The 25573-nt window shown below is 47.2% G+C and overlaps 1 protein-coding gene across 1 annotated transcript in view; it reads right to left on the bottom strand.

Annotated features, from left to right (window-relative positions):
- The window catches only part of CTDP1 (CTD phosphatase subunit 1), a 244547-nt gene extending 222327 nt beyond the window's left edge, over positions 1-22220 (bottom strand). The window contains exons 1-2 of the mRNA XM_075314659.1: positions 21832-22220; positions 2719-2802 (exon numbers count right to left, since the gene is read on the bottom strand). Of these exons, the coding sequence (XP_075170774.1) occupies positions 2719-2802; positions 21832-22136 (389 nt within the window). The 5' untranslated portion in view covers positions 22137-22220. The remainder of the gene's footprint in view (positions 1-2718; positions 2803-21831) is intronic.
- Positions 22221-25573: the final 3353 nt, after the last annotated feature.

Below are 25573 nucleotides of genomic sequence, written 5' to 3'. Positions count from 1 at the left end.
TTTTCCGGGACAGACATAGAAAAATGTTATCCTTAATGAATTAGTTATCTTAATGATGTTAAGTTGTTTAATTGATTAGTTCATGGAAAACCAAAATAATATAAATATGTATGAGGAGAAATTGTATAGCCCTGCATAATATGATGATGTTCAGCTTACTATGATAAAGTACATGTGTTATGCAATGATTACATATCTGTTTTGTACCCTTGTACCTGGGTTTAATAAAAAAAGATCTGATTAAAAAAAAAAATAATTTTCCAAATTGAAACTGGTTTTCTGTGATTCTTGCAATTATTATGGTTTTCATCGCATCCCACTTGCTCAGATTTTCACGCCATGTGTCTTAGGCCTAAGCAGTAAGCCAGCAGCAGTCACATTTGCATGTCATTCTCTAAAATCAAATGTATAAAAAAAAAAATAAAAAAAAACCCAAAATATTTATTACCTCATTTTTTTGGTGTGGAAATTCGTGCCATGACTATACAAAGGGGCGTTGCTTCCCCAGACTAGTCATCCCTCTTTCCATGTTATCAGGCCCCTGAGGGTGTGATAACATGGCTTGCATGAGCCAGCGTCCTAGCCAACACCTGGAAATCGTGCGCATGCTCCTGGCTTCAGAGTGGCGCACTGCGCATGATCAGGAAATAGCTTCTGCACTACTGATCGTGCACAGTGCACCTCTCTGAAGGATAGACGTGTACACCAAGCTTGAAAGGCATACCGACACTGTGGAAATCAGCCAGGAGCATGCACAAGATTTCCAGGAGCTGCGATGATGCCGACTCACAGAAATCATGTTGTCTCGCCTTCAGGGGCGTGATTATGTGTAAAGATGACAGACTGATCTGGGGAAATAACGCACCTTTGACTAGTCATGGTCCAAAGTTGCAGAGGTAATAAATGCTTTTTAAAACATTGATTTTAGAGAATTGTTATACAGGGCTGGTTAAGAAGGGAATTTTGACGTGCAAATGTGAATGCTGCCAGGTTGGAGGGCAGAGGTGATCGGACAGGTTACCTTTAAATATGTTTTCTATTTTATATTGAACCATTTTTTGGGAGTTGTGATTTTGGATGGATTTTGACTACGCTGTACTATTTTAACTAGAGTTGAGCGAGCACCTAACTATTCGTACTCACTATACTCATAACAAGTACTGTCTACTACTCGCCTATTCGTTCCACATAGTGTGTGCAATGCAAGTCAACGGGAAATACTCGCAAAGTAACGAGTAACCCGAATGCCGTACTATTCGTGCGAGTAGCGAATAGTGCGGAATATGGGTTACTCGTTACTTTGAGAGTTTTTCCCTATTCACTTGCATTGCACCCGCTATTCGGAAAAATTATGCAAGTATTACACAGTACTCGTTACAAGTACAGTATTTTTCGGACTATAAGACGCACCCTGGTTTTAGAGGAGGAAAATAGGAAAATAAAACTTTAAGCAAAAAAATGTGGTCATGACACTTATGGGGTGAGGATCTGCTGCTGACACTGTTATGGGGGTAATGTCCCCAAATTCTCTACTAAGGTACCCCATCCTGGTAATGATCCTCCTGCCTTGTATATGATCCTGCTCATATACCCCCCATCTTGCTCATATACCCCCATCCTGTTCATATACCCCTATCCTATTGATATACCCTCCATCCATCCTGCTCATATACCCTCCATCCATCCTGCTCATATTCCCCCATCCTGTTCATATACCCTCCATCCATCCTGCTCATATACTCCCATCCTGTTCATATACCCCCCCATCCATCCTGCTCATATACTCCCATCCTGCTATATGCCCCCATCGTGCTCATATACCATCCTGGTATATGGCCTGTATCCTATAGCACAGAGAAAAAAAAAAACACAAACGTTTATACTCACCTTTTCCTCACTCCCTGCAGCCGATCATCTTCCTCTCTGCACCACTGACGTGTGTGTGTGTGTGTGTGTGTGTGTGTGTGTGTGTGTGTGTGTGTGTGTGTGTGTGTGTGTGTGTGTGGCCGTTCCCCCGCAGCACGCGATGTCTTCCTGTCTGTGCCGATCAGCTGACCGGCACAGACAGGAAGACATCGTGTGCAGCAGGGGGACAGCTCCACACACGGGGACGGGTGAGTGTACTGATTCACTGCACGGTGCGGCTGTATTCACTGCCCCCCGCGCGTCATCATCAGCGCGGGGGGCAGTGAATACAGCCGCACATGATCACTCCAGGCTGTAATTGCCAGGGGTGATCATGCGGACCAGCTCTTTACTATGCGCGCGTCCCAGCTCATCCTCCCGCCCACCTGTCAGTGCCGGCTTCAGCGCTGAGAGATGGGCGGGAGGATGGGCGTGCATATGTAATGAGCGGGCCCACGTGGTCACAGCAGGCTGCTACAGCCTGCTCGTGCCCCTGATGACCCGCTCCACCGCAGCACCTCATTCCCCGCAGCCACAGTCAGACCATAAGACGCACCCCCAACTTTCCCCCAACATTTGGGGGGAAAAAAAGTGTGTCTTATGGTCCGAAAAATACGGTATAGAGTATGAAGTTAGGAACTCGCTCAACTCTAATTTTAACCATTTGGGAATTTGAAGCAACTCTGTTATAGAGGCAGAAACTTGGTGATGTGAGAAGAATGCAGCATGGAAAGCACAGACGAGGACCCAACTTGCTGCTGCTAGATGGCTGGAGTAAGTCGGCTACAAGTTAAAGAAAAGTTTCTTACTTACTGTGTTAAGTCTTGGCCACATTCGGCACACAAGCCCTTCATAACCACGGGATGGCTACAACTGGATAACCTTACCAAAATACCCCTGTGAGCACACAAACAGAAAAAAAAAGACAACATTAAGAGAATGTCAGGCCAGAAAAATCTTTCTGTAGAAATAACCCAAAGACAAGTGCCAACTAGCATACTGTGGTATAAAATACACTAATCTTCCAATAGACTGAGCAAGAAATAAAAAGTATATAAGATCAGAAAATGACATTTAAAGGGGTTCTTCAGCTCCTTAAAGATTAATAAATATCTATCTATATATAGATAGAGATATCTCTATACATATACACACACACACACACACAGTGTGTCCACCGCCATTCACTTGAGAACGGCGGCAGCTATAGGCACATAGAAGTGGTGTCTAGGTATAGTAAAGTAGCCATGAGCTACACAATGAAACCACCCATAGCGCTACCTGGTGGAAAACAACGGAGTTAGCATTTTTTATCTCGAAAAGGGAACGAGATAGAGAAAAAAAAAGGAATTACAAAGTTGTAGGGCATCATCAATTCAATACGAATCGACACATTGCATACAGAAATGCTATGATTAGAACGTGTAAAACTCACAAGGCTGCGGGCGTGACGCGATACCTCATGGAGACCTCTTCCTACAAGTCATTGGGTATGGTGACTGTGGGGAGTGGCCTCCACACTCACCTGACCTGACCCCATTGGACTTCTTTCTGTGAGGTCACATCAAACAGCAGGTGTATGCGACCCCTCCACCAACATTGCAGGACCTACGACGTATCACAGATGCTTGTGCAAACGTGTCACCTACCATATTGCACAATGTGCAGCAAGATACAGTATGCTGTCCAGAGTCCAGATGTGCATTGCAGCTGATGGTAGCCACTTTGAGCATCAAAGTTAAATGAGCGCCATATGTGTGACCAGCATTCAATGTTTTGGGGGAGGGGAGTCATGGGTTTCATATCATAGCATTTCGGTATGTAAGGTGTTGATTCGTATTGAATTGATGATGCCCTACAATTTTTTAATTCACTTTTTTTCTCTATCTCGTTCTGTTTTTCAAGATAAAAATGCTAACTCCGTTGTTTTCCACCAGGTGGCGCTATAGGTGGTTTCATTGTGTAGTGCATGACTACTTTACTATACCTAGACAACACTTCTATGCCTATAGCTGCCACCGTTCTCAAGTTAATGGCGGTGGACAGGATATGGGTAAACACACTGTATATCTCAAATGCTATAAAAAAAAACAAAAAAAAAAAACTTTTCTTAAATCCCTGCCTTCCAGCTCCACTGTACAGTAATTATTCATTTTGACAAGGAAGCATGGCTGATTGAGTCAGGTGTCCATGTCAAAACAGGACACAGAGACCAGCTGGGGAAATCAAAGTGGAGGTGAATTCCCATGCCATAGAATGTTGCAGAAATTCCTGTCCGAAAAACGATATTCATCTCAATGGGGCATTTCAGAAAACAAGAGGCAGTTGCAACTCTCTACAGGAAATCTGTGGAGTGTTAGGCTATGTGCGCACGTTGCGTACAGTCATTGCAGAAATTTCTGCAGCGATCTGAAGAGCACATGTGCGCTTTAGATCGCTGCAGAAATGTCCGTAGTGAGCGCCGATTCCATGCGCTCTGCCTGCAGCTCCTCCCATAGACAGAGCAGGAGCTGCCGGCAAAGCGCAGGAAAGAAGGGACATGTCACTTCTTTTTACGCAGCGCTTCGGCAGTAGCCGAAGCGCTGCGCTCTTAAACGCCACGTGCGCACGGCCCCTGCACAATCTCCATAGACTGTGCAGGGGACGCAGGACGCATGCAGTTACGCTGCGCTACAAAGCGCAGCGTAACTGCATGTATTTACGCAACGTGCGCACATACCTTTACCTTACCCTAAGGTAATCATTACTCAGTGAGTCATTGCATACCACATTATTGGTAAAAGTCTACCAATGGGCTAGACGGACCATTACACATTTAGGCTAGGTTCGCACACTGCGTCTTTTTGACGCTGCGTTTTTGTGCGTTTTAGGCCGCCAAAAACGCACAAAAAACGCACCTGCGTCGAAAAAACGCATCAAAAAACGCATGCGTTTTTTGCCGCGATTTGGTGTGTTTTTGGCTGCGTTTTGCTGCGTTTTTGATCTCTGCGTTTTGCTGCGTTTTTCAAATGCATTGCATAGGGGGAAAACGCAGAAAAACACAGGAAAGAACTGACATGTCCATTTTTTTTTTTTTAACTCAAAAACGCAGGTAAAAAAAACAGATGTGTGCGGACAGCAAAAATGAAAACTCAGACTTTGCTGGGGAAGCAAAGTCCTGCAGTTTTGAGGCCAAAAACGCACCCGAAAAACGCGCAAAAACGTCGCGAAAAACGCACTGTGCGCACATAGCCTTAAGGGGTTTTTCATGAAAAATTGACTAAGCCATTGCCTATAGTCTTATATCTTTCGTATATAGCACTCAGCCATGTGACCAAATTTTCAGTCCAAATGGTATCAGTGTAAAACAAAAAAAAAAAAAAAAAAAAACGAATGGCACTGGGACCAATGCTATTTGTTTTTTTTTCACCGACAATACAATCTGTACATGGAAAAAAAACAAAACAAAAAAAAAAAAAACAAAAAAAAAAAAAAACAGCACAAATCATTTTGCCTCCAGAAATTGGATGAGACTCACCTATCCAAGTATATGGGTGTAAAAAGAAAAAAATAAAGTGCCACAGTATAGTATCCAATTTTTACTGCTACAGAATTGCAATGTAATTTATAAAACCGTAAAAGGTCTTGTAAATTATTAAAAGCTGCTGTAAAAAAAAGAAACAAGAAAAAAAACAAACACTGGATTGCATACACTGCACGCATAACAAGGGACACTAGTCTTAGATACTTCAGGAGCTGATATTTTTATCTTCTCTAATTGTCTTGTCATTTTCGGGTAATTTTCTGAGAGTTTTCATCCAACAGTTTTGGCCTCTGGTTGTTTTTGGAGGATTTTTACAAACTGTTTTTGTGACGTCTCCTTTATTGTAATTTTCTGGTCCTATTTTTTTTCCAGTACGGTAGAAATTTAAAAGGCCCCATAAAAGGAAAGCCGCTCAACAGTTTTGGACATGTATATAACCTTTCAAGCAGGATTATTATACAGTGGCATGCAAAAGTTTGGGCACCCTGGTCAAAATGACTGTTCTTGTGAACAGTTAAGCAGGTTTAAGATGAAATTCTCTTAATAGGCATAAAGTTAAAAATGACACATTTCCTTTATATTTTATTTAAAAAAATTAAAATGTAAATATGAAAACAAAAATGGGCCAATGCAAAAGTATGGGCACCCTGCATGGTTAGTACCTAGTAGCATCCTCTTCAGTAAGTATCACAGCTTGTAAATGCTTTCTGTAGCAGCCATGAGTCTTTCACTTCTTGTTTGAGGGATTTTCATCCATTCTTCTTTGGAGAAGTCTTCCAGTCCTGTAAGATTCCTAGGCCATCTTGCATGCACTGCTCTTTTGAGGTCTAGCCACAGATTTTCAATGATGTTCAGATCAGGGAACTGTGAGGGCCATTGTAAAACCTTCAGCTTGTCCCTTCTGAGGTCGTCTATTGTGAATTTTGACATCCTCTTTTCAAATTCAGCTTTTCTTTCAGATGTTGTTAATTTTGCTTCAAGATTTTGTTGAAATTTCATTAAATCCATTCTTGCCTCTACCCGTAAAATAAATGTTCCAGGTGCCATTGGCTGCAACACAACCCCAAAGCATGATTGCTCCCTCTCCGTACTTAATAGTTGTCGAGATATTCTTTTCTTGAAATTCTGTGCCTTTTTTTCTCCACACATACTGTTGATCATTGTGGCCAAAGAGTTCTATTTTAACCTCATAGTTCCACAGGACACTTCTGATGCTGAATTTTATAGTGAGGAAGCAGGAGAGGTTTTCTTGTGATGACTCTTCCATGAAGGCAATATCTGTGCAGGTGTGTCTGAACAGTAGAACAATGTACCACAACTCCAGAGTCTGCTAAATCTTCCTGAAGGTCTTTTGCAGTTAAGTGAGGGTTCTGATTTACACCTCTAGCAATCCTACAAGCAGCAGTCATAGAAATTTAGTTTTGTCTTCCACTGTTCCTGTTAGGCCTCTTTCACACATCAGTTTTTTGCCATCAGGCACAATTCGGTGAATTGGGGAAAAAAACTGTTCCGGCGCCTGATCCGTTTTTTTCTCAGACTTGTATTAGCGCCGGATTGCGACGCATGGCCTCACGTTTCATCTGTCATACGATGGATCCAGCAAAAATGGTCAATGCGGCTGCCAGAAGCAACGTCCAAAGGAACGTTTTTTTGTGACCGGCGAAAAAACGGAAGGTGCCGTCCATTTTTTTTTTTTTTTTTTACACAATGGAAGCATATCGGCGTCAGATCTATCGTCATCCATCAAATGACGGAATCAGGCGATGGATCCGTTTTTTTGTAAATTCACTTCTGGTCACAAAAAAAAAAAAAAATCTCTCTCTTTTGGGATGTCTTCACATCGGTTTTCACTACCAAATGGCCTTATACACACACACACAAAAAATACAACGGATCAGTTTTTCTATGGCAAAAAAACTGATATGTGAAAGAGGCCTTAACGACTCAGACGACTGTTCCGTTTGTCCTGGTCAGTTCCTGTTTGACAACACCATCTTTTCGATGTCTTTTGTATAGGATCGGAAGGCACAAGTAAGCACTTCCGTGTGCATCCGATCCTACAAAAAAAAAAAAAAAAAAAACAAAAAAAAAAAAAAAACACATCGGATGCCGTATATCCGTTCCGTTATTATGGAACATGTCCTATTCTGTTCCGTAATTGCGGACTGTGACTTAATACAAGTCATAGGGTCCGCAAAATGCCCAGAAGTCACACGGGAGCACTTCTGTGTGACTTCCGTTGGGTGCCCCTGCAGTCTGTATCCCGCTCCACTGGCAGCCGCCCGCCCTGCAGCGTGTCAGCAGCCGCCCGCCCTGCAGCGTGTCAGCAGCCGCCCGCCCTGCAGCGTGTCAGCAGCCGCCCGCCCTGCAGCGTGTCAGCAGCCGCCCGCCCTGCAGCGTGTCAGCAGCCGCCCGCCCTGCAGCGTGTCAGCAGCCGCCCGCCCTGCAGCGTGTCAGCAGCCGCCCGCCCTGCAGCATGTCAGCAGCCGCCCGCCCTGCAGCATGTCAGCAGCCGCCCGCCCTGCAGCATGTCAGCAGCCGCCCGCCCTGCAGCATGTCAGCAGCCGCCCGCCCTGCAGCGTGTCAGCAGCCGCAAAAATGATGAGCGTTGCTGTCAGGAGGTTAGTAAAGTTCATTACCTGTGGTGATGATGACGTCAGCGCTCATCAGTGACTTCTATACCTGGTGCGTTCTCACATCACCTCGCGGGCAGCCCGAGACTGACTAGCGGTGACGTCAAAGGCCACTTCGCTTGTAAACGCAGTTGTCATTGAACTCCGTAACTAGCGCTGACGTCATGAGTTCAGCGGCATTTATCACTGCAGGTAATGTACCTAGCTAACCTCCTTACCTCGGCCTTCGTTATGCCCTGCGATGACCTGGGCTGACCGACTGATGCTCGCTCAGGTCACTGCACTGCTCTCCTAGCCAATGGGGAACATTCTGTTCCTCATTGACTGGGGCAGTGACTATGGTATGGATCGTCGTGAGACCCCCTTATTGGATTACACCGGACCCGGATTGGATTGTTCTTTTCAAGAAATTGGTGAAAGAGGGAATGTGTTGGGAAGTGTTTTTCCAAATAAAAAGTCGTTTTTTTTTTATTACTGACTGGGTATCTGATAGACCCCGTGACATCACTAAGCGAAGGGCTTGATGCCAGGTGACATTACACATCTGGTATCAACCATATATCACTCTGTTTGCCACCGCGTCAGAGCAACAAGATGCGCTGGGGGCAAAGCGCCAGGATTGGCGCATCTAATGGAAGAACCACTTCTGGGGCAGCTGCAGCCTGCTATAGGCTAGGTCCAATAACCATGGACCTCCCTAGACTGAGAATACTAGACCGCAGCTATCCGCGTTACCTTGGCTGGTGAAACAATTTGGGTGGGTACTCCATGTTGGTTTTCTCAATTATTTATTTTTTTCGTTAAATACAAGGCTAAACATTCTTTAGTGCCATATGAAAGGCACTAAATGGTGCAAGATTACATAATGCAGGTGAGTGGAACATTATATAAAAGTCTTTCGCATCTTGCTATCCCTGCAGCTATTTTTCTAGCTGCCTCCGTTTTTGCAAAACACACGGAAGGCCCATGGACCATATACGGAACGGAACGAATACCGATGTCCGTGGAAAAACAGGACATTTTTTGCAGACGCAAAAACGGGGCGGTCGTGTGAATGTAGCCTGTCAGTTCTCCTGCTTTGTGGGCCTCCACCATTTCAAAGTACTAGTTACCTGATAAGAACCCAAAGCTGCTGTTTTTGGAACAGTGTTAGAGGAGGCTGGGTTTTTATAAAGCTGTGAAATTTGCATCACCCGGCCTTTCTAACGATGATAGTGAACAAACCATAACCCTAACAGGCTAATTAAAGTCGGACAAAGTTAACTGATCACACAAATCTACATTGGTGCCCAAGCTTTTGCATTGCGCCAGTGCCTTCTTTTGTAATTTTAAAATGTAAAATATGATCATATAATACATATATACAGTGCAGACCAAAAGTTTGGACACACCATCTCATTCAAAGAGTTTTCTTTATTTTCATGACTGAAAATTGTAGATTCACATTGAAGGCATCAAACTATGAATTAACACATGTGGAATGAAATAATAAAAAAAAGTGTGAAACAACTGAAAATATGTCTTATATTCTAGGTTCTTCAAAGTAGCCACCTTTTGCTTTGATTACTGCTTTGCACACTCTTGGCATTCTCTTGATGAGCTTCAAGAGGTAGTCACCAGAAATGGTTATCACTTCACAGGTGTGCCCTGTCAGGTTTAATAAGTGGGATTTCTTGCCTTATAAATGGGGTTGGGACCATTAGTTGTGTTGTGCAGAAGACTAGTGGATACAGAGCGGATAGTTCTACTGAATAGACTGTTAGAATTTGTATTATGGCAAGAAAAAAGCAGCTAAGTAAAGAAAAACGAGTGGTCATCATTACTTTCAGAAATGAAGGTCAGTCAGTCCGAAAAATTGGGAAAACTTTGAAAGTGTCTCCAAGTGCAGTGGCAAAATCCATCAAAGGCTACAAAGAAACTGGCTCACATGAGGACCGCCCCAGGAAAGGAAGACAAAGAGTCACCTCTGCTTCGGAGGATAAGTTTATCCAAGTCACCAGCCTCAGAAATCGCAGGTTAACAGCAGCTCAGATTAGAGACCAGGTCAATGCCACACAGAGTTCTGGCAGCAGACACATCTCTAGAACAACTATTAAGAGACTTTGTGCAGCAGGCTTTCATGGTAAAATAGCTGCTAGAAAACCACTGCTAAGGTCAAGAAACAAGCAGAAGAGACTTGTTTGGGCTAAAGAGCACAAGGAATGGACATTAGACCAGTGGAAATCTGTGCTTTGGTCTGATCAGTCCAAATTTGAGATCTTTAGATTCAACCACCGTGTCTTTGTACGACGCAGAAAAGGTGAACGGATGGACTCTACATGCCTGGTTCCCACCGTGAAGCATGGAGGAGGAGGTGTGATGGTGTGGGGGTGCTTTGCTGGTGACACTGTTGGGGATTTATTCAAAATTGAAGGCATACTGAACCAGCATGGCTACCACAGCATCTTGCAGCGACGTGCTATTCCATCCGGTTTGCGTTTAGTTGGACCATCATTTATTTTTCAACAGGACATTGACCCCAAACACACCTCCAGGCTGTGTAAGGGCTATTTGAGTAAGAAGGAGAGTTATGGGGTGCTACGCCAGATGACCTGGCCTCCACAGTCACCAGACCTGAACCCAATCGAGGTGGTTTGGGGTGAGCTGGACCGCAGAGTGAAGGCAAAAGAGCCAACAAATGCTAAGCATCTCTGGGAACTCTATCAAGACCATTGGAAGACCATTTCCAGTGACTACCTCTTGAAGCTCATCAAGAAAATGCCAAGAGTGTGCAAAGCAGTAATCAAAGCAAAAGGTGGCTACTTTGAAGAACCTAAAATATAAGACATATTTTCAGTTGTTTCACACTTTTTTGTTAAGTATTTCATTCCACGTGTGTTAATTCATAGTTTTGATGCCTTCAATGTGAACCTACAATTTTGAGAGTCATGAAAATAAAGAGATAGAGAGATATATATATATATATATATATATATATATATATATATATATATATATATATATATATATATATATATATATATATATATATATATATATATATATATATATATATATATATATATATACACACATATACATATATTACAAAGGAAATGTGTCATCTTTAACTCATTTACGACCTATGGCATAGATACGTCCTAAGTCGCCTCCCTCCGGTGGAGATCGTGCTGTTCTCTGCCACCATCAGGGGCCACATGACGCGATCATGGGGTGAGGTCGGCTGATGACCAGTCACTGTGATGACGTGCTTACTGTGAATGACGGCAAAGCATCGGCACTACTCACAGAAGATCAGCATTTCTGCTGTTCAGAGCAATGCTGAAGCATCGCCCTGAACAGCAAAAGCAATTGGATAGTACAAAGTCTCCTAAAAAAGTTTTTTTTTTAGTGTTTTATATTTTTTTTTTAAAAAAAAATGAAGTTCATATTAGCCCCCTTTTACTCCGCTAAAAAAAAAACACGTATTCGGTATTATCAAGTTCAGAAAGGCTTGATCTATCAAAATATGAAAGATAAATCAAAACATCAAAATCTAAAATAAAATTACCATATTTTTCGTTTTATAAGACACACTGGATTATAAGATGCTCCCCAACTTTAGAGGTAAAAAAAATAAAAAAAAATAAAAAAATAATATTGGGGGAGGGCAAATCAAAGTGCGCCTGCTCAGGACCTCACTGTGCTAGTATAGATGACGTAGAACGCGTCATCCACACTAGCTTCAGAAGGAGGACAAAGATGGGTGAAAGAGGAGGCGCAGGACCCAGAAAACGGAGACGCCTATCCGACCAGTCTGCTCTGCACCGACCGTTAGGTGAGTATTAGGGTATGTGCGCACGTTGCTTTTTATCTGCTTTTTCTTCTGCGCTGTTTAATGCCAAAATGGATGTGTTCTTCTTTTCAAGCAAAGTCTATGGGAATTTGGGTTTCTTGTTCACACTATGTTGTTCAAAATGCTGCCTTTTTGTGGCAGAACTTTGGTCAAAAACTCAGCTTTGCAGTGCAAAACCCAAATGGCAAAAACAATTGACATGTTGCTTCTTTGAAAAGCTGAGTTTTTGACCAAAGTTCTGCCACAAAAAGGCAGCATTTTGAACAACATAGTGTGAACAAGAAGCCCAAATTCCCATAGACTTTGCTTGAATAGAAGAACACATCCATTTTGGCATTAAACAGCGCAGAAGAAAAAGCAGCAAAAAAGCAGGTAAAAAGCAGGTAAAAAGCAACGTTCGCACATACCCTTAGACTTCCGGGGGCCAGGTTCCCTTTAAAGGCCCCCTTTGAGACCCAAATAAATACTTTATAAATTCTTACCTTTTTGTCTGCAAATCTTTTTTTATGGTCACGGGGGTGGGCTGTCTTGTGTCCGTTAGTCGACCTCCTGCCGCTTTACGCCATCCCCCATTGCTCATTTCCATACCTGAGGGACGCCACCCAGTGCTCCCGAGGTCTCGCGCATGCCCAGTGCCACTCTCACGGGACTGAGCACTGTGCACAGTGTGACCACTGGTGATGTGTTGCGCAGGCGTGAGATTATGGCCGGCGCTGTGATTGTCATCAGCAGCGCCATCCAAGTACCCGCCCATAATCTCGTGCCCGTGCCTTTCACTCTGCCTCCACCGTTATGCGCAAGTGCTGGCAATATGAACCCAAGTCACCTATTACCCATCTTTCCCTGGAGCAGGAAATAGATGGGAGGAGCAGCACACAACCGATCATAACCGCATAACGGTGGAGGCAGAGTGAAAAACGCGGGCACGAGATTACGGGCGGGTACTTGGATGACGCTGCTGATAATCACAGCGCCGCCCATAATCTCACGCCTGCGCAATCACGTCACCAGCGGTCACACTGTGCACAGTGCTCAGTCCCGCGAGAGTGGCACTGGGCATGCGCGAGACCTCGGGAGCACTGGACGGCGTCCTCAGGTATGGAAGTGAGCAATGGGGGAATGGCGTAAAGCGGCAGGAGGGAGAATAACGGACGCAAGCCCCCCGTCACCATAAAAAAAGATTTGCATACAAAAAGGTAAGAATTTATAAAGTATTTATTTAGGTCTCCAAGGGGGCACAATAGCAACAGGAACCTTTCTAGAATGCAGCCCAGGAGCTGCAGAAAGGGAATCTTTTAGGTTTATTGCGAAATTTCTGCTGACAGGTTCCCTTTAAGGACAATGAACTCTTAAGGCCCAGTCACACTAAACAACTTACCAGCGATCCCAACAACGATACAACCCGATAGGGATCGCTGGTAAGTTGCTAGGAGGTCGCTGGTGAGATGTCACACTAAGCGACGCTCCAGTGATCCCACCAGCAAACTGACCTGGCAGGGAATCGCTGGAGCGTCGCTACACGTGGAAGCTGCGCTTGGTAACTAGAGTAAATATCGGGTAACCAACCCGATATTTACCTTGGTTATCAGCGCGCACCGCTTAGCGCTGGCTCCCTGCATACCTAGCCACAGTACACATCAGGTTAATTACCCGATGTGTACTCTGCTACGTGTGCAGGCAGCTGGCTTCTGCGAACGCTGGTAACCTCGGTAAACATCGGGTAACCAAGAAGCCCTTCCCTTGGTTAGCCGATATTTACCTTCGTTACCAGCATCCGCCGCTCTCACACTGCCAGTGCCGGCTCCCTGTTCCCTGCACTCCTAGCCACAGTACACATCGGGTTAATTACCCGATGTGTACTCCAGCTACGTGTGCAGGGAGCAGGGAGCCGGCACTGGCAGCTGAGAGCGGCGGATGCTGGTAACGAAGGTAAATATCGGGTAACCAAGGGAAGGGCTTCTTGGTTACCCGATATTTACATTGGTTACCAGCGTCCGCAGAAGCCGGCTCCTGCTGCCTGCACATTTAGTTGTTGCTGTCTCGCTGTCACACACAGCGATTTGCGCTTCACAGCGGGAGAGCAACAACTAAAAAATGGTCCAGGACATTCAGCAACAACCAACGACCTCACAGCAGGGGCCAGGTTGTTGCTGGATGTCACACACAGCAACATCGCTAGCAAGTTGTGCCTCAGCAGCGATGTTGCTAGTGATGTTGCTTAGTGTGACGGTACCTTTAAGTACAATAACCTTTTTTCCATAAATAAAAATCACTTAAAGAAAAAGAAAAAAAAAAACAACACTATCCAGCTTCAGCATAGCCCATCACCATATTAGACACTGTCTTCAGCAGCGCAGTCAAATTAGAAATAATAGAAAAATATAGTTTAAGATCTTTGGTGAAAATGGACTTTTAGAAAATTCTCCCATTTCCTCTCCCTGTGAGGTCAGTCCCAATTATCATAATAAAAAGTAAATAAGCACTTCTATAGCTCAGAGAATCACATATAAACGGGAACACTCAGTGGTAGGAGCCTTGCACTAGCGTTTGCTGTCCCTCATGTGCTAGACAACCTCCCTGGAGCAGCACATGGCACTGCTCAGCTGCGGGCACACCCCTTCCTTACAGAAGCAATTGTTTACCACCTAACCTCAAAGGCAGTCATGGAAAACAAAAATGGCCCTTTCTCCCATCTCTCTAGAGACTGCAGCTACAGATGGGAACACAGGCAGATGTGTTTTCAGAGTATAGCAAGCTGCTTTGCTGGAGAAAAGCTGTCACCCAACAGTCGTCCTCCCCTGCTCTGTACACATGCAGCTCTTCCCATTAGTCTGCACACTAATTGTATTACAGACCCTTTGTTCCAGGCTTCCCGCACCTAGGAACAACCTCAGCCTGTGGCAGCCCCGATAGAGGAGCTGGGGTCACGCTCTGAGCAGCTACAACACTTCTCAACAGCTCAGTGCTCTTCTGTTCACAAAACCCATATGAACACGGTCAACTTAAAACCCATGCCAATTTATAGGAAAAAAATAAATCACGTCCACGCAGTTTTTGCCTATGCCATGGTCACTATGGGGCCTTACTCTATTAGGCCCTGTGCCCACGGGAGATCGTACCTGCGGACTTTTCTGCAGGTATTTCCTCAGGACCACGCAGCAACTCCCCGGAATGCGCAGCTATCCATTGCTACGTAATATCTGCGGAGTTGTTGCGGTAAACCTGCGGTAACAATGCGATTTAGTGTGGAATTTCCGCCCTGTATCTCCATAGCGGAGGATCGGGAATTCCGCAGATAATTCCGCATGAATAATGGACATGCAGTTACGTGCGGTTGCGGGACATCCGCAGCATATTCCGCAGCCGCACATACCGCAGCATGGACACAGCACTGCCCCAAATCCCATAGGATAACATCTGTCAGTACTTGCGTAAACCTGCAGATTTAGCTGGAAAATCTAGAAAATCTGCTGATTTTCCGCGACAAAATCCGCGGTTACTTTCTCCCGTGGGCACATAGCCTCAGTGTATAATCATACACAGTCAATGGGGGCTTGCAGAAATCCAAGCACAAATGACATGTCAGAATTGACTATTGTAAGTGGCACCGTGCCCTCAAAAGGAAACGTGTGATAAGAAAATTACCTACTGTTTAAGCAAGTTTGGAAAATGTATCTGTCAAGTTTTCGCCACAATCTAAGAGCAGCAGAGACCCAGATTCCAGCAATGTCACTTACTGGGCTGCTTGCTGTAGATTTTATCAGCAGATTACACCGCTTTACATCAATATTGCTGTCTTCAAGATCATGTCGTTTTGAACTTTGGTGTGCCGAAGCCAAAAATCACATCCGTTTCCTCCAGTCACATCGGTATTTCCCTAAAATGCTGTTTAATAATTAACTCCTACAGTGAGAACATTAGAATCATATTTAAATATGCTGAATACGCAAAAAATGCTGAATATGCAATTGGTATAACTAATAGGAAGACTGCTTAATAAACAGGTAAAAACTGCACACGTCGGAAATGATGGCTATATAAGCAGCATGAAATACAACAGCAGCATTCATTTGTCCAAGAGGCTTACAAGTTGCAGAACATTTTACCCTGTAAGGCTATGTCTGCACGCTGCAGTTTAATTTGGTAACAATAAAACTGTACCTTCTGACAGAAAAAAAACCACAACAAAACAGTATGTGTACATTTCTGAATTCTCATAGACTTTGCTGGGAGAAGGAAAGACATCCAGTTTTGGCCAACAAACTGCACCAAAAAACGAGGCACAAAAATACAGCAAAAAAACAGCGTGCGCACAGTGACTGAAGCTAACGCCAAACGGGCGTAAGCGCATCGGATGTGATATGCTAATGACCCTCGGCTCCCACTGTGCTGCGAGCGTGAGTTGAATGTCATTATACTGTGATCCGATCCTGCGATCGGATCACAGCTGTGGAGGAAAGGGAGGGATTAATCTCCTCAGTCAGCTGATGCGATTCTCACACTGCACTGTGGTGTCATCCGAGGGCAGTGCGATTTACTTTTTTACTAGAAGGATCTGTCCTGAGGTCATACCCATGTGACCAGAAGAGGCCCTCAAAGCTTATACCAAGAAGCAACATTTTTCTGTTGGCTGAGGCCCCACCCCTTCTGGTCACATGGGTATGACATCAGCACAGGTCCTAGTCAAAAAGTAAATTGATTCTATAATAGAATTTGCATAAATAACAGGGGGAGAGGATATACCCACCCCACCTATCAGCTGATCGGCAGCTGCTGTCACTCAACAAGATGCTAACTTTAAAAACTTTACTTTCTTGGATTTTAAAACTATACATCCGAGCTGACCACTAAAGGCATGTATAAAATCTAGTGCCAGTATAGCACATGCTTTAGGTTATATAGGAAAATCCTAGTGATTGGTGCGTTTTAATTCTATGCTTTTACCCCAACACCAAATGAAAAATTACAGTATCATTATTTAATAAACTAAAACTAGGCCACAATGCAGAAGTAGTATATAACAATTAAGTACACCCCATGAATCAATGCTTGTAGAAGCATCTTTAGTAACAAAAATTTGAAGTTTTTAGTATATTTATTGGTCGTTTAAATAATTCTGGAGAAAGTTTAGCACCTGCTTTTTTTTTATGATACTTAGAGTAACTATGGTAAATATTCACTGTTACTTATGTTGTTCTCTTAATAGCAAGTAGATAGGAAAGGGTCTGGATTCTCAACCTCCCCAGTGATCACAAACATCCAGAGTTTGCACAGCGCAGCAGACAAAAGCACAGCTCCAACCTCAGTGCTCAGAGGGGAACGGATGAAGTAAAAGCCTATTTTTATACGTCCATTTATTGGGAGGGGGCATTAAATGGCTTCTAAGCTCAGAAGCAATTATTCATATTTTTGGGAAACTTTCAGGAGCCTACTTTTTGCAGATATTGATTCAGTTCTTGTGGGGCCTAATAGAAACCACCACAAATCATACTATTGCTAAAGTGAACTGCTTAAAGGAAACCAATCACCAGGATTTTCATATATAACAGTGCCAGTATAGCACTGGCTTTAGCTCAGGCAGATTCTATACATACCTTTAGTGGTCAGCTCGGATGTTTAGGTTTTGAAACCCAAGAAAGTAAAGTTTATAAAATCATCAGCTTATTGAGTGACAGCAGCTGAGGATCAGATAATATCTGGAGGGGGGGGGGTATGCAGAGTTATCCCTCCCCCTGTTAGAATTAGCATAAGTATTATACAAGCAATTCACTTCTCTTGCAGGACCTATGTGAGGTCATACCCAAGTGGGAGGGTCCCAGCCACAGAAAAACGTGGCTTCATGGTATCAGCTTTGTAGGTTGAGGCCCTGCCCCTTCTGGTCACATGGGTATGACCTCACCACAGGTCCTGCAAGAGAAAAAGTGAATCGTTTGTATAATACTTATGCTAATTCTAACAGGGGGAGGGATAACTCTGCACACCCCCCTCCAGATATTATCTGATCCTCAGCTGCTGTCACTCAAGCTGATGATTTTATAAACTTTACTTTCTTGTGTTTCAAAACCTATACATCCGAGGTGACAACTACAGGTATGTGTAGCATCAGCCTGATCGTGCCAGTAGAGCACTGGCTTTAGGTTATATAAGGAAAACCCTGCGAATTGGTAGACTTTAAGGAAGAGGTCCACAACCTTTCCAAACCTTCCCCACATTCAGCTCTGAAAAAGGGTCACGAGCAACATTCTGCTCCGAGAGCCGGTTCGCGAATCAAACCTAGCTCTCACCCCTCACAGTAGTAACACTCAGAGCCTCCATTTACCGGTATAATGACAGCCAAAGCTTTTCCACAGAAATCACAATAAGACGGTATACAGAGATCCAGGGGCTTCTGCATTACCCCCCCATCCAGATCTGCTCTTTTGTTCGGGACTACTCACAAAAGTCACCATTTGAAGACCTGTTACTCATTTATTGTGAATAGTCCTTTATGGACTGACAATTTTTATGCCTGAGAATACATGAAAATGGATAGTTTAATGCAACCATGTATATTCTTTGCTGACGTGCTGCAGTATTGAAGTAAAACATACACTGCTTCCACAATGCAAGCAGTGTGATTCTTGCTACCCGAGGTTTAGACAATGCAAATCAATTGTCAGGTTCACTTTAAAGCAATGTGGAATAAAACTTTTTTTGCACAAATCACCAAACTGAGGCTCCCATTATTATTTAAGAGTGAACAGACCCGGATTTGCGATTTGTCAAAATATATCTAGTAGCAAACAGTTCAGAAGTAGCTTAAAAGGGAACCTGTCAGGTCCCCCATTTCCTCCAACCCAGCAGCAGTCACATCTGTAGGACTAAATTCCCTGCCTAACCAGCCATGTGTAATGTTATTCACTTAATTCAATTTTAAAAAAAAAAAACAAAAAAAAACAAAGGATGCTAATTAGGTCTTTGACTAGTCGATGGGGTGTTAGCTTCCCAGACTAGTCAGCCATCTTTATGTTATCACTCCCCTGTGGGCATGATGCATGATTTCCATGCACCGATGTCACTGCCAGCTCCTGGTATTTCCCTCTCATTGAGCCTCTGAAGCTGGGTGTACTCGGCCTGGCTACAGAGAGGTGCACTGGGCATGATTGGAAGTGTTTTCTGCTCATGCGCAGCGCACCTCTCTGTAGCCAGGACGCATACATCCGGCTTCAGAATGTGAGTTAGGCTATGTGCGCACTTTCCGTCGTCCTACATGCAGTTGTAAACGCACGTTTTAGCCTTAATTGATTTAGCCAAAGTTGCCTTTTTCAGAAATTTAGCGCAGAAAACGCATGCGTATTTACCGCGTTTTAGATGCGTTTTTGCACTTTTTCCATGCGTTTCCACATGCGTTTTCACAGATGCGTTTTCAACATCAAAACACTGCTAAATAAAGATTAAATAATCAAACAATGAAAAAAAGAGAAAAAAAGGGACAAATCTATATTAATGGGAAAAATAATGGAAAAAGATATATTTAATAAAATTATAGCGTTAATATACATTTTATCGGTAAAATAGCAATAAATGCATATTATTCTTAGATTTAATTGTCGGATTATGTGTGTGTGTAAAGGGACATATCAAATCATTATTTTGATGTTCAAAAAGCATGCGTTATGGTAGTCCAAAACGCATGTTTTCTGCAATGAAAAAGCAGGTAAAACGCAGGAATTTTGATATTTCTTGCTTTTTGCTACTTCTCATTGACTTCAATGTTAACAAAACGCACCACAAATGGCAAAAACAATTGACAGGGTCCTTTTCTGAACGCATGGTTTTTGACCAAATTTATGCAAATTATGAGATGCGTTTGAAAACGCAAAGTGCGGACAAGAAATCATGAATTCTCATTGTCTTTAATGGAAAACCAAAAACGCATGCATTTGGGCACAAAAACGCTGCAGTTCAAAACTGATCCTAAACGCACCTGAAACGCAGGTGAAAACTGAAAGTGCGCACATAGCCTTAAGGCTATGTTCACACACTGCGTTTTTTACCTGCGTTTTGGGTCCGTTTTTGCTGCAGAAATTTCTTGAGAAATTCTTGTAACCTTTCTGCAGACATTCCCCACCAAAACCTATGGCAAAAAAAATTAGCTGTGCACACACTGCGTTTTTTTCTTAAGAAAATTCTTTCAGTAGATTTTCTTAAGAAAAAGAATGAGCATGTCACTTCTTTTCTGCAGCTAACTGCGTTTTTTGCCATAGATAATTGGCACAATAACGCAGGGAGCAACCAGCGGTAAAAACGCACCGAAAACGCGGCAAAAACGCAGGTGCGTTTTTGGTGCGTTTTTTAACGCAGGTGCACTAATCCTTCACTCTTAAGAAATTTCTTAAGAAATTTCTTAAGAAAAATCAATTTTCTAGTGTGAACATAGCCTAAAGCTGAGGCACATGCGCGGGATCTCTAGGAGCTGGCGGTGACACCCCACAGGGGCGTGATAATACAAAGTTCTAGTCTGGGGCAGCAACACCCCATTGAGTTAAATGAATAACATTATACAGGGCTGGTTAGGCAGGGAATTTAGTCAGGTGTGAATGCTGCTGGGTGGAGGACATAGGGGACCTGACAGGATCCCTTTATAGCAAGAATTCCTCCTCCGCAGGTCCAGAGGTGGCTCCAGACACTGCTCTGGTCCCGATGTTTTGGCTGGAGCAGTGATGTGACGTCAGCAGCGAGCATCATAGCTCCTGCCTGTCACTATCTCAGTGATTGTGCACGAAGTTCAGCGGCAGCGCCAAGGTTGGCAGCATATGGCAGCGTTCTGCTGACATGCTGTCACCCCTGCAGCCAAAACACGGGGACTGGAGCAGGGTTGGGAGCCACCTCTAGACTTAAGGATGCTTTACAAGCTGCGACATCGCCAGCGATCTCGATAGCGCTGCGACACTCCAGATCGCAAATGCGATCTGCCGAGATCGCACATGTGACCGGCGCTATAAAAACGACCTATGTGCAATCTCGGCAGATCGCATCTGCGATCTGGAGTGTCACATCGCTATGGAGATCGCTAGCGATGTCGCAGCGTGTAAAGCACCCTTTAGAGGGCGAATACCCACTCAGTTTATGGCCCACTTTTCTAATAGTGAGCAAAGCCTTTAGCCTATGGACATAAAACAAGGCTCATCAGTAATACAGCACCATGCATTGCATTTGAGGCCTGATTTTAGGATTTACAAAGCAATGGCTGAAAATTGTTGAGATACTGATTTAAAAAAAATAAATAAATAAAAAATCTTATTTTGCAAATCACACTCCTCAAGACTTACTTGGTGTGTAATGAACACCTTGCACTAAGGCTATGGGTCCACAGTGCTTTTTTTCATGCCTCTTATCTATTGAGATGGGGGGGAGAAAGAATTTGACATGCTGCTTTTTTCAGCAACAAAAAAAAAGCATATTGATGGAGCCACTCAGCAATCAGCCATAATCCGGGCAGTGAGGGGCCAGGCACTGCACATTGGGGGGCACCAGACATGGGGCTCAGGAGGGTCAGGCTAGGTGCTAGCGCTTCATATTTTCCAGTTAAATCACTATCAAAGACAATATAAGTCCAAGCTTAGGAAAAACAAGGGCATATTGGAATACAGGCAGAGGAAAAGCCCCCCAGACCGGGCACACGCCCCCCAGGACTACAGACCCCAGTCCCGGGGAGCCCTCGGCACATGGCAGCCCCCGGTCCTGGGGAGCCCTCGGCACACGGGGGCCGGGCAGGACCATCCGCAGGTGAACGTGCGCCATTTACGGCTGCCGCGCAGTTTCCACCAGCGCCGCGCGCACTACTCCGCGGCCGTGAGGGGGTTAAGCAGCTCCCGCGGCCTGATGTAAACAGCCGCACCACGAGGACGCGGCGGCAGGACCCGGCTGTCAGCGCCGCACCCGCAGGCTCTTACCCCGCACACACCACCTGGCCCGGCTTCGCACACAGCTCCAGCACCACTCCGGCCCGGTCCGACTTGACTTTCCTCTCGGGCGCTCTGTGAGGCCTCCCGGCCTCGTCCTGTGAGGCTCGGCGCTCCTTCACGTCAGCCCCCGGGATAGTAACTCCGAGGGCCAGCACGGAGCCGATCTGCACCGACGTCCCCGCAGACACCTTCCATTCCAGCAAGCGCATTGGTCGGGGCCCCGGGAGCCGGACGTCGTTGCATGGGCTCGGCCTGGACACTTCCCCGTCCTCCTGCGCTCTCATGCTGAGCATGTCCCGGCCCACACTCCGCCAGGCTGGGCGTCCGCTCGCGGTAGATGCCGAATTCTAGTGGGCGAAAGGACCTACGATGACGTCACGCCCATGTGACCAAACTCTCATGTGGGAGGAGCCAGTGTACAGTATACAGGAAGTGTGGAGGGAACTGTCGCATCCTAGGGACAGAACTGCTAGAGGTGTGACAGAGGGGAGACGTGGGGGAGCAGGAGGTGTGACAGAGGGGAGACGTGGGGGAGCAGGAGGTGTGACAGAGGGGAGACGATGGGGAGCAGGAGGTGTGACAGAGGGGAGAAGATGGGGAGCAGGAGGTGTGACAGAGGGGAGACGTGGGGGAGCAGGAGGCGTGACAGAAGGGAGAAGATGGGGAGCAGGAGGTGTGACAGAGGGGAGACGTGGGGGAGCAGGAGGTGTGACAGGGGAGACGTGGGGGAGCAGGAGGTGTGATAGAGGGGAGACGTGGGGGAGCAGGAGGTGTGACAGGGGAGACGTGGGGGAGCAGGAGGTGTGATAGAGGGGAGACGTGGGGGAGCAGGAGGTGTGATAGAGGGGAGACGTGGGGGAGCAGGAGGTGTGACAGAGGGGAGACGTGGGGGAGCAGGAGGTGTGACAGAGGGGAGACGTGGGGGAGCAGGAGGTGTGACAGGGGAGACGTGGGGGAGCAGGAGGTGTGATAGAGGGGAGACGTGGGGGAGCAGGAGGTGTGACAGGGGAGACGTGGGGGAGCAGGAGGTGTGACAGAGGGGAGACGTGGGGGAGCAGGAGGTGTGACAGGGGAGACGTGGGGGAGCAGGAGGTGTGACAGGGGAGACGTGGGGGAGCAGGAGGTGTGATAGAGGGGAGACGTGGGGGAGCAGGAGGTGTGACAGGGGAGACGTGGGGGAGCAGGAGGTGTGACAGAGGGGAGACGTGGGGGAGCAGGAGGTGTGACAGAAGGGAGACGTGGGGGAGCAGGAGGTGTGATAGAGGGGAGACGTGGGGGAGCAGGAGGTGTGATAGAGGGGAGACGTGGGGGAGCAGGAGGTGTGACAGAGGGGAGACGTGGGGGAGCAGGAGGTGTGACAGAGGGGAGACGATGGGGAGCAGGAGGTGTGACAGAGGGGAGACGTGGGGGAGCAGGAGGTGTGACAGAGGGGAGACGTGGGGGAGCAGGAGGTGTGACAGAGGGGAGACGTGGGGGAGCAGGAGGTGTGACAGAAGGGAGACGTGGGGGAGCAGGAGGTGTGATAGAGGGGAGACGTGGGGGAGCAGGAGGTGTGACAGAGGGGAGACGTGGGGGAGCAGGAGGTGTGACAGAGGGGAGACGTGGGGGAGCAGGAGGTGTGACAGGGGAGACGTGGAGGAGCAGGAGGTGTGACAGAGGGGAGACGTGGGGGAGCAGGAGGTGTGACAGAGGGGAGAGGTGGGGGAGCAGGAGGTGTGACAGAGGGGAGACTTGGGGGAGCAGGAGGTGTGACAGAGGGGAGACGTGGGGGAGCAGGAGGTGTGACAGAGGGGAGACGTGGGGGAGCAGGAGGTGTGACAGAGGGGAGACGTGGGGGAGCAGGAGGTGTGACAGAGGGGAGACTTGGGGGAGCAGGAGGTGTGACAGAGGGGAGACGTGGGGGAGCAGGAGGTGTGACAGGGGAGACGTGGGGGAGCAGGAGGTGTGACAGGGGAGACGTGGGGGAGCAGGAGGTGTGACAGGGGGGAGACGTGGGGGAGCAGGAGGTGTGACAGAGGGGAGACGTGGGGGAGCAGGAGGTGTGACAGAGGGGAGAGGTGGGGGAGCAGGAGGTGTGACAGAAGGGAGACTTGGGGGAGCAGGAGGTGTGACAGGGGAGACGTGGGGGAGCAGGAGGTGTGACAGGTGGGAGACGTGGGGGAGCAGGAGGTGTGACAGAGGGGAGACGTGGGAGAGCAGGAGGTGTGACAGAAGGGAGAAGATGGGGAGCAGGAGGTGTGACAGAGGGGAGACGTGGGAGAGCAGGAGGTGTGACAGAAGGGAGAAGATGGGGAGCAGGAGGTGTGACAGAGGGGATACGATGGGGAGCAGGAGGTGTGACAGAGGGGAGACGTGGGGGAGCAGGAGGTGTGACAGAGGGGAGACGATGGGGAGCAGGAGGTGTGACAGAGGGGAGACGTGGGGGAGCAGGAGGTGTGACAGAGGGGAGACTTGGGGGAGCAGGAGGTGTGACAGAGGGGAGACGTGGGGGAGCAGGAGGTGTGACAGGGGAGACGTGGGGGAGCAGGAGGTGTGACAGGGGAGACGTGGGGGAGCAGGAGGTGTGACAGGGGGGAGACGTGGGGGAGCAGGAGGTGTGACAGAGGGGAGACGTGGGGGAGCAGGAGGTGTGACAGGTGGGAGACGTGGGGGAGCAGGAGGTGTGACAGAGGGGAGACGTGGGAGAGCAGGAGGTGTGACAGAAGGGAGAAGATGGGGAGCAGGAGGTGTGACAGAGGGGAGACGTGGGAGAGCAGGAGGTGTGACAGAAGGGAGAAGATGGGGAGCAGGAGGTGTGACAGAGGGGATACGATGGGGAGCAGGAGGTGTGACAGAGGGGAGACGTGGGGGAGCACGAGGTGTGACAGAGGGGAGACGTGGGGGAGCAGGAGGTGTGACAGAGGGGAGCAGGAGGTGTGCCAGAGGGGACTCATGGGGGAGCACGAGGTGTGACAGAGGGGAGACGTGGGGGAGCAGGAGGTGTGCCAGAGGGGAGACGTGGGGGAGCAGGAGGTGTGCCAGAGGGGAGACGTGGGGGAGCAGGAGGTGTGACAGGGGGGAGACGTGGGAGAGCAGGAGGTGTGACAGAAGGGAGACGATGGGGAGCAGGAGGTGTGACAGAGGGGAGACGTGGGGGAGCAGGAGGTGTGACAGAAGGGAGACGATGGGGAGCAGGAGGTGTGACAGAGGGGAGACGTGGGGGAGCAGGAGGTGTGACAGAGGGGAGACGTGGGGGAGCAGGAGGGGAGACGTGGGGGAGCAGGAGGTGTGACAGAGGGGAGACGTGGGGGAGCAGGAGGTGTGACAGAGGGGAGACGTGGGGGAGCAGGAGGGGAGACGTGGGGTAGCAGGAGGGGAGACGTGGGGGAGCAGGAGGTGTGACAGAGGGGAGACGTGGGGGAGCAGGAGGTGTGACAGAGGGGAGACGTGGGGGAGCAGGAGGTGTGACAGAGGGGAGACGTGGGGGAGCAGGAGGTGTGACAGAGGGGAGACGTGGGGGAGCAGGAGGTGTGACAGAAGGGAGACGATGGGGAGCAGGAGGTGTGACAGAGGGGAGACGTGGGGGAGCAGGAGGTGTGACAGAGGGGAGACGTGGGGGAGCAGGAGGGGAGACGTGGGGGAGCAGGAGGTGTGACAGAGGGGAGACGTGGGGGAGCAGGAGGTGTGACAGAGGGGAGACGTGGGGGAGCAGGAGGTGTGACAGAGGGGAGACGTGGGGGAGCAGGAGGTG

Source organism: Anomaloglossus baeobatrachus, chromosome 6 (assembly GCF_048569485.1).
Source record: "Anomaloglossus baeobatrachus isolate aAnoBae1 chromosome 6, aAnoBae1.hap1, whole genome shotgun sequence".
Classification (NCBI taxonomy): domain Eukaryota; kingdom Metazoa; phylum Chordata; class Amphibia; order Anura; family Aromobatidae; genus Anomaloglossus; species Anomaloglossus baeobatrachus.
This window is presented reverse-complemented; position numbering and strand designations above follow the sequence as displayed.